At 41.2% G+C, this 9,579-nt stretch overlaps 1 protein-coding gene across 1 annotated transcript; it reads right to left on the bottom strand.

Annotated features, from left to right (window-relative positions):
* Window positions 1-4,156: 4,156 nt before the first annotated feature.
* LOC125531265 (40S ribosomal protein S15) lies at window positions 4,157-6,758 on the bottom strand. The gene is made up of 4 exons (XM_048695677.1): window positions 6,597-6,758; window positions 6,363-6,517; window positions 6,216-6,273; window positions 4,157-4,603 (listed from the first exon to the last, which is right to left on the bottom strand). Exons 1-4 carry the CDS (start codon window positions 6,597-6,599, stop codon window positions 4,355-4,357), a joined length of 465 nt encoding a protein of 154 aa, XP_048551634.1. The 5' UTR covers window positions 6,600-6,758; the 3' UTR covers window positions 4,157-4,354.
* Between the last annotated feature and the right edge of the window lie 2,821 nt (window positions 6,759-9,579).

Genomic DNA, 9,579 nt, shown 5'->3' with positions numbered 1-9,579 from the left:
ACTCCCTTTGTATGGAACAAATTATGCCTCTGATTTTGCTCAGCTTGTGTAACCTGCACACTCAAAACACGTTGAGCAACTAAACATTCGTACCTGTCAGCATCCTCGGGAGCCATGTATTGCGTCTCATGATCAGAATCGTCTCCACCGTGTTCGTCACGTGTAATAAGAGCCAAAGTCTCCTCATCATAGTCACTAGCGGACTCATACCCACCATCCTCAGTAACAATCATCACACGCTTAGATGGGAGCCGACGGAGGTGCCGGTGTAGCAGAACGTGTGGAAGTAGATGATGCACGTGGTGTCCATGAAGAAGGTCGACCTGCAGAAAAGTTAGTCCGCGCCAATGCCTGTCGATCCTGCACTTGACGTTCAGCTTTACAAGCAAGATGGAATAAACGAGTGATATTAGTATACTCCTTATACTCTAGAATCGTCTGAATCTCTCTATTTAATCCACCCATAAAACGTGCAAGCATAGCTTCATTCTCCTCAACAATACCACATCTAATCATGCCAGTTTGTAATTCCTGATAATATTCTTCTACAGAATTTTTTCCCTGTCTTAAGCGCTGCAATTTTTGAAGTAATTCACGTTGATAATATGGTGGAACCCAACGAGTACGCATAGCAGTTTTCAAAGCAACCCAAGTAGCCGGAATAGGATATAATCTACAATGCTCAGACCACCAAACACATGCAAAACTAGTGAAAGCACAAACAGCAGCAGGAACACGTCTCTCCTCGGGATATTGTAAACATGTAAATCGTTGTTCAGTTTCTAACTCCCAAGTAAGATATATATCAGGAACATATCTACCCTCAAATGGTGGAATATTCAATTTTAGTTTAGGGAGATGGTCATGATCTCGTACCTGAGGTGGAGCTACAGCCCTACCATTGCGATTATATGCCCGAGGTCGACCTGCTGGTGGTGGTGCTGGTGGTTGCACTTAGTTTTGATTTTGATCAACCCCATACTCGTAATAGTCCTCCACCACTACAGTAGCAGCAGGAGCTACAGAAGCATCACCAGCAGTAGCAGCGGCACCAGAATTTTGTCCAGGCTCAAGGGGAACGCGCAGTGCTCGTCCCACTTGATTTGGAAGGCGACGTTGTTGTTGTTCTTGTTGTTGTAGAGGTGCGACAGGTGCAGCTCGCGGTGGTGGTGGAAGACGCGTGAACAATTCATTAAACTTGTTATCGAGCTTTTTTTCGAACGTCTTCTCAATGCCATCTATCTTCTCCATGGCCTCTTCAAATCTGTTTAGCACATCTTGCACCTGTCCACTCATCATTTGCTAAAATTTATCATGTAACTGTTTGTTCGTCATGTTCTCCCAATCAGTCTCATCGGCTTGTGATCTTGCCATGGTTAGCAGCAATAGAAACATACAAGAATATGATCCTACAGACTACTAGGAAGTGGTGGTGGTGGTGGTGTATCACAAATCCGTCAAGCGAATCTCAAATTTTTACTAGTTCTTACCCAGCAGCAGGTGGTGATCGGCAACTGTTGTAGTCAAAACTCTCAAAGCTTGGACAGGGCGATTGCCAGGTGGTGTCAAACGCACGACGTAGATGTATGTGGAGCTGGAAGGCTTATGATATGGTAGCAAAAATGTCAGCAATAATCAATTCAGAGATGCAAAGTTGAATAAACGTTCAACGACTGTACTGTGCTAGTCTTAGGCTAGACCGTGCTAGAGACGCGAGCCTAGAACACTAACAAAATCACGGCGCTGCATGTAGACAAGGGAGGAGCACACTCTGAATTTTTTTTCTCTTTTTTCATTTTTTTGCACTTTTTTCCCTCTTTTTTTTGCTCCGCAACAATTTTTTTTTCAAAAAAGTCTACAAATGGTCTAAAAACTGCCTAGCCAGAATTTTCCAGATTGCATATAATGTTTTTGTTGAACAAGTTGCAGCCAAGGTACATGAACTCGATGATGAAAGGAAGAAGCTCTACAGTAAGTTACAAGCTAAGCAAGAGGATGCTTTTCAACACACTGTAGAGATTGAGATGGGATTGAATAAATTCAGTGCCTTATGTGATTTAGGGGCAAGTGTTTCCACTATCCCCAAATCTGTTTATGATAGTCTCAATCTCGTTCCTTATGCTAATACTGAGATCATTTTGAATATGGCTAACTCTATTTTACTTGAGCAGTAGGCATTAAGCATGGTGTTATAGTTCAAATTAGTGATTGCCCTGTCATGATTGATCTTGTGACAATAGATATGCCTGAGGATCCAATTGCTCCTATAATTCTCGGTAGACCTTTTCTAAGGACTATCAAAGCTGTGATAAATGTGATTGAGGGGAATGTGAGATTTGATTTACCAGCTAAAGATCCTTTTGTAAGACATTTCCCCAGGAAAAAGAAAATGAAGAACTATGCAGGAGAAGGCATCGTCGTGAATGCTAGAAGCTATGGTCTCCGTGTGTTTGCACCACCTAGATCACCACTACAGTCGAGCTAACCAACCGAAAACAAGCGCTTCGTGGGAGGCAACCCACGCGAATAAAGTAGACAAGTAAGTTTTTATTTGTTTCAATAAAAGAGTGATTGAAGTTCTTTTTGAAGAAGTAAGTTTGGAAGAGACTAATGAAGGACTTGTGATGTGCAAGTTGAATTATATGTTGAATTGATGTTTGGATACCTGGAAATATGTCTATGTATTGGAACTAACCCCGTGGGAGAATAGAGAAAAAGAAAAGTTTCAGAAGAAACAGGTCAAAAGACGGCCTTTAAAACGACCGCAGCGGTCTTATGGGCGGTCGCATGACCTGCTGAAGGTTCCAACGCAAAATAAGCAGAGACAACACGGAGAAAGATGGTGTTTCCAACAAGCACAAGCGCCTGTTCAAGCGGTCGTTTCATTTCTTTGTAGAAACATAGAAAATTTCCAGAGCGTTTGACGGCGTTCCAAACAAGTGCACGCACCCGTCGAGCGGTCATTTGACATCATCGACTAGAAGAAGAAACAGAACAGAGCGAATGATGGTGTTCAAAGCGAACGTTGCCGCCCCGTTTCAGCTGTCATTTCATCTATGCACAGACGCAAGTAAGTTATCAAGGAGAACTACGACGTTCCATGCAGGCACCCGCACCCGTATGAGCGGTCGTTTCGCACCCTGGCGGCCATAATAAGCCTGAGGAAGAAGGTAAATCTCCCCCACCTCTCTCTTTTCTTCTTCTTCTTCTTCCTCCTCTAAACCTCTCCAAACCCTAGCAAAACCTCGGCCCGTCTCTTTTTCTTTTCTTTTTTAGCACTCTTCTAATGCGGTGCATTCTGCCTTTGAGGGTGTGCCATGCCAACATTCGGCAAAAAGCACAACTTCAACATTGATTCTCTACTTTCTGTGGGAGCTTCTTCAGCACGTAGTAGCTATCTCGAGTTGATCAAACAAATCAATTGGTACAATTTTTTCGTGGCCAAAATATTTAGATACTGGATGGTTGATGTATTAGATAGAGTACATTACATGAACATTTACGGTGCTATTCCTCAAACTCCAAACTCCGGTAATTCATCAAAGTACCCCAAACTCCGGTAATTTGAACTTCAACTTTGATATGATGACATTATTGGTCACCTACCCCTTACACCTATATTGTTTGAGGGCAAACCTTGGTTGATAGATACCGTTGATGGGGAGAACCACAAGTTTTGGAGCTAAGTATTCATCCAAGATACTGTGGGGTTATGGATGCTAGTAGTGTACTTATATCTCTATTTGACCGTGGGGCTGCGGGCAACTTGAACCTACCTTGGTTTGATAGCGGAAACTGAGTTTTCTTTCTTTTTTTGCAAGAAAACTGAGTTATCTTTCTGAGTTCATTGTGCTCAATTCACACCGATTTACACAACAAATCAATGCGAAAATCGAAAACTAGCATGATGGCGTAACCGAGTATGAATAGTAACAGAGAATTCAAATGATCCATTAACCGCTCACAAAAAAATCAGATACAAAGCAAAACCCAAGGCTACATGGGCTGAGAATCAAAACGGTGTTATCACAAAGCTTATGAGCTCGTGTTGTGGCCATCAGATGGCCATTTTGAGTAGTGATGGGCAGGCCAAATGATTACCAATCAAAAAGTGTGCATTTCATAGTAAAAATCTCACAAACTGACAAGCACAGCATGAATCAAAATGAACCTTCACAATGGAAACAAGATTCTCAGAGCATTTAGGTAGAACAGCTCATTGTGCATAACGAAATTATAGCTAAACAGAACCAAATACTAGATATATAACTGGTTCAAAACAAGGGAGACAGCTAGATGGACATGCCACCAGATGGTCCGTACTGAATTCTTTCAAAGTAGAAAGCGGCATAACTCATTTAAGAGGAATGAACCGGGAAGAGTGTGTGGCACCGATACCGGGCCTACCATGCTTCACTGGCTTGTAGGAGATAGAGAACTCTGCAAGGTAATGGCCAATCATCTCAGGCTTAATCTCAACCTGGTTGAAGGTCTTGCCATTGTAGACACCGATAAGGCTGCCAATCATCTCAGGGACAATGATCATGTTACGAAGATGTGTCCTCACTGGCTCAGGCTTCTCACCAGCAGGAGCGTCCTTTTTCTGTTCAAGACCAACGGAACAGATTGTCAGGTAACTACATGTTAGTAAAATAAAAGGCTCTAGCTTAAGCTAGTTTTCCCTCCTTAACTAATTCTTTCATCAAACCTCCCCCTCCGTTTTTGCTTTTGCTGTTTCTACTGGTTTTTGTTAAAACCAACAACAACAACACAGCCTTCAGTCCCAAACAAATTGGCGTAGGCTAGAGGTGAAACCCATAAACTCTCGCAACCAACTCATGGCTCGGGCACATGGATAGCAAGCTTCCACGCACCCCTGTCCATAGCTAGCTCTTTGGTGATACTCCAATCCTTCAGGTCTCTCTAAACGGACCCCTCCCATGTCAAATTCGGTCTACCCCGCCATCTCTTGACATTCTCCGCATGATTTAGCTGTCCGCTATGCACTGGAGCTTCTGGAGGCCTGCGCTGAATATGCCCAAACCATCTCAGACGATGTTGGACAAGCTTCTCTTCAATTTTTGTTAAAACCAACACTACTTAAAAATCATCTATTTATCAAATAAGATAATGTTTCCTGGTAAGCCAATAAGTATATCTTCCAAAATATGCAAGGTTCCATCTTATGTTTACTTCGATTTGACAACCCCAACTCTTCCATTCAGTCTTGGCTGCTTTTTGGTCTGCTTATAATTTATTAAATAAAATCATGTTTCATTTAGTAACTGAATAACTACTGATCCAATTGGAAGCTAAAATACATTTTCAGTGTGCAATTGCATTAAGAAAACAAAAGGTGCCCCTCTGCAACACACAGGCAATTATATAGTATTGCATGGAAATGCAGCTATAATACAGTGAGATTTGCAACATTACAGTGGAAAGAATGAGGAAAGAGCATATTCTCCTTTTTTAGGTTAGCAGCTCAGAATCATGTTATTGAAGTATAATAGCCGGCATTGCTAGTTATGAATGCACTACTGAAGTTCATATGGTAGAACAAAAGTAGTCAGCTCACATAGTCTGAACTAATTTCAAACTCAGATCATGTAAAGAAGGAAAGATCAAATGCATAGCACCATAAACGCATAAACAACATACAGCATAGTGAGGAAACCTGACCTTGCGACAGAAAAACAACACATTCTATCTTTACTCTTACAAAGATCTGAGTTGGTGGCAACCCGTTCACCAAGTTGATAGAAGTTGACACATTTCTCAAACATTCTATGGAGATCAGAGTTTATAGTTTTAGACAACTCAGGACCTATGATGGCACAAGTGTTTAAACTTGAAACCAAAACAAAAAATATTGATAGCTATGCACGAGAATGTAGCCAATAGATCTTAAAGATTGTTGCAGGAGACATAGGAGGCACCTGAATTAACAGCATGTGCTCGAGTAACTGAATGTCTATTTCCCAGTACCAATCAGCACATGCCGCTAAGATTAACCTTCTAAAAAAGACAATGGTAACATAAACATTTATTGTGACAGAAACCAAACAAGTAACTTAAAATCCCTGAGTCCCGCAATAGTAAGTAGACAGATCCAGGCATCATACCGTATAAGGTAGTAGACTAGTAGTAACTTGAGTTATATCAGTCAGAATGTTCATAAAACGGAAACAAAGAAAAAGGACTGGGCAACTCACCGCCTTGCGCAGCTTCTTGACGAGCGCCATGGGCTTCCTCTTGAGACCCCTCTTGAACCTGCCAGAGCACACAGCGATTCATCCACATCAGACGAAGGACAACAAACAACGAAACTCGAACGCGCGAGATGCATAGACAACAGGTACCTTCTGCGGGCGCGAGCGGGGAACATCTGGACAAGGTCGTCGGTGGACATGTCGAGGAGGGCATCGAGATCCACGCCGCGATAGCTGAACTTGCGGAACGTCCTCTTCTTCGGCTGCGCGCCGGCGGCCACCTCCGTGTCAACGTCGACGTCCGCCTGAGGACACGAAACATCGATCCGGCGTTACGAGGGCGACATGGACGGGTTACGAGATGATGCAGGGTTTCGAACTCACCATGGTCGGGTCGGCTTCGAGCGGGTACGAAGCGGCGGCGGCGGCGAGGAATGGGAAGCTGCGGCTTCTAGGGTTCTGAAGAATGGTTTGTGAGAGTGGGAGCTTATATATATAGCTGGGCGTGGTGATTCATTTGGGCTGGGCTGGTAAATGTTTGGGCGATGCGTGGGCTGGTATATATAGCAGATAGTCTCCATGGGCTGGCAGCCAATTAGGCGGTGCGATTTTATTTTTATTAGCCACCAGGTGCGATTTGACCTGTTAGCCATTCTCCAGATACCCCTAAAAAAACATTCTCCAGATTTTTTATGCTCGTCCTTGCCACCAAGAAACTCTAATCCTCCTTTTTTTCCTCAAAATAAAAAAACTAGATGCTTTTTTGCAGGAAAAAGTGGATTTTATTTCTCGGTAATGAAATTACAGTCTGTTAATACAATCTGAGCTACTTATCTGGCACTCGACACAACAAACAATCAATGCTACTACCAGAACGACCAACATTAGCTAGACTATGAGTAACTCTTTTTTTTAGAATAACTATATTTTGACGCTCAATTTTCAATGAAATAAATCAGAATTGGTTGTGATATATTTATATGGAATCTGATTGCATGAACATGAATATTTTAAGCAATGATATATTGCATATGTTTGGTCACATCGTAGGTGCACTAAGTTACCGGTACGAAGTTCGGAAGAAAAAAATAGAAGCATATGGAAAGAAAATCTCTATTATTAAAGGGGAGTTGGCAGCGTCGCCTTCACTCCGATTAAAACCTTCTCATCATTTTTCTATCCCACCAATTTATCTATGTTAGACTGTATAATACGTAGCATCTGTACATGACTTGTATTCTGTATTGTACATGTTGGTGTACCTCTTAGACTGTATAATACGTAGCATCTATACATGACTGTATAGCCACACTCGTGTTGGGGGGTCGAGCAGTTTCTCAAACCCTAAGTTTTACATGGTATCAGAGCAGTGGAGAGGTGGAACACAAAAGTGGTGCCGGAGTGGTTTGAGTAGACGAAAATGATGAAAACTGGAACACATTCTCGTCAAACATCACATCACACGAGATGTGGACACGGTTAGACAGAACATAAAGGCACTTGTACCCTTTATGAACAGAAGTATAATCGAGGAAGACACATTTTTTGGATCGAAACTCGAGCTTACGCTTATTACAGGGGTGAAGGTGAGGCCAACACGCACACGCAAACACTTTGAGGAACGTATAATTTGGAGTTTCATTAAGTAAGAGTTCAAGTGGTGTTTTCATCCAAGGAGTCTTTTAGGAAGCCTATTAACAAGAAAACAGGCGGTGGAGACGGCATCACTCCAAAACCAAAAAAGAACCGATGCATGAGCAAGCAAAGCAAGGCCAGTTTCAACAACATGACGATGCTTACGCTCAGCGGTGCCATTCTGCTGATGCGTATGAGGACAAGACACACAATACGAAATCCCAAACTTGTTGAAGAACGCATTGAGGTTGTGATACTTACCCCCCCCCCCTCCAAATCAGATTGTACATGTATGATTTTATGCTAAAGAAGACGCTCAAAATGGGCTTGAAATTGCAGAAAAATTTCAAACACATCATATTTACGCTCAATAACATAAAGCCAAGTGAAGCAACTGTAGGCATCAATAAAACTGACATAGTAATTATGGCCGCTAACAGATGTTTTGGCATGAACCCACAAATCAGAAAACACAAGCTGAAGTGGATTTCTGACTACATGACTCGACTCTGAAAACGAAAGCTGATGACTCTTGCCTTGCTAGCAGGCATCACAAACTGTTTCAACAAGTTTATTGGACACAATTGGAAAATCATGGCGATGAAGAACATGACAAACTATGCGAGTGGCAGGATGACCAAGCCGTGCGTGCCAATGAGTAGACGACACATGCACGCGCGCTGAAAGCCTGAGGGACATGCGGCACATCAAGTGCATAGGGTCCATGGCGCAGGCAGCCTCTAAGAAGAACGTCCCTTGTGTCCTGATCCTTGATAAAACAATGAAAAGGTTGAAACTCGGTGAAGACATTATGATAGAGGCGAGCGTGTCCCGATATTTCGATGAGATGATAACTATCGATTTGGTGGAGTCGACTTTGATGATCGACTACAAACATGCACGACGTTGCACCTTAGCAACCGTTAAACCAATCTCCTGAGGTTACTGACTGTAACATCCCAAAATTCTAAATTTTGGAATGTTATAATAAATAGATAGATAGATTGATTGTTGTGTAATTGATTGAGTGAAATTTAAAACTTTTTGAAATTTAAATGAGAGAGAATAAAAGGACTTTCCCAAACTTTCATTTTGCTTTTATGATCTCCATGAATTCAAATTATTTTCAAACACAAAACCCTGGAGAGAAGATGACATGACTTCTTCCATTTATTTAAATGACACAGGGTGTTGAAAATATTTGAATTTCATTTGAGAATATTTCCAATTCTGAAACTTTATGCAACTCAATGATTTTCACGAGCGAAGATAAAATGACTTTTTCAAATTATATGAAATATGAGTTGTGAGTTTCAAAGGATCAATTTCAAAGTCCTTTTGGAATTAATTTTCAATTTGGATTTATTTGAGTTTTATTCAAATTATTTTCTCCAAAAATAAAATATATGGAAAATAGGGTAACATGATTCCCTACATTAGAAAATTGGAGAAAAATTAATTTGAAATCATTTTGGTATTTTTAAAATGGTTTTTGTTAGATTTTAATAGACCAGTAGTACTGTTTGAATTATTAGAATTTATGTGTATTCTATTTTATGCAAGAAAAATGTTCACCGTGTAGAAAATATTTTTTAAAAAATTTTGATATATTATATGCCTATATAATATTTTGCTTTAATTATTTTATTTGTCTGCAAAATGTTGTATTAAAAAAATTTTAAAAAAAATCTTCGTCGACTGGGCCGGTCCAGCACCCAGCCAGGTCGCGGCC

The sequence above is a fragment of the Triticum urartu genome, unplaced genomic scaffold (assembly GCF_003073215.2).
Source record: "Triticum urartu cultivar G1812 unplaced genomic scaffold, Tu2.1 TuUngrouped_contig_6920, whole genome shotgun sequence".
Classification (NCBI taxonomy): domain Eukaryota; kingdom Viridiplantae; phylum Streptophyta; class Magnoliopsida; order Poales; family Poaceae; genus Triticum; species Triticum urartu.
The sequence above is the reverse complement of the archived record's forward strand: the minus strand, read 5'-3'. Positions and strand labels throughout refer to the sequence as shown.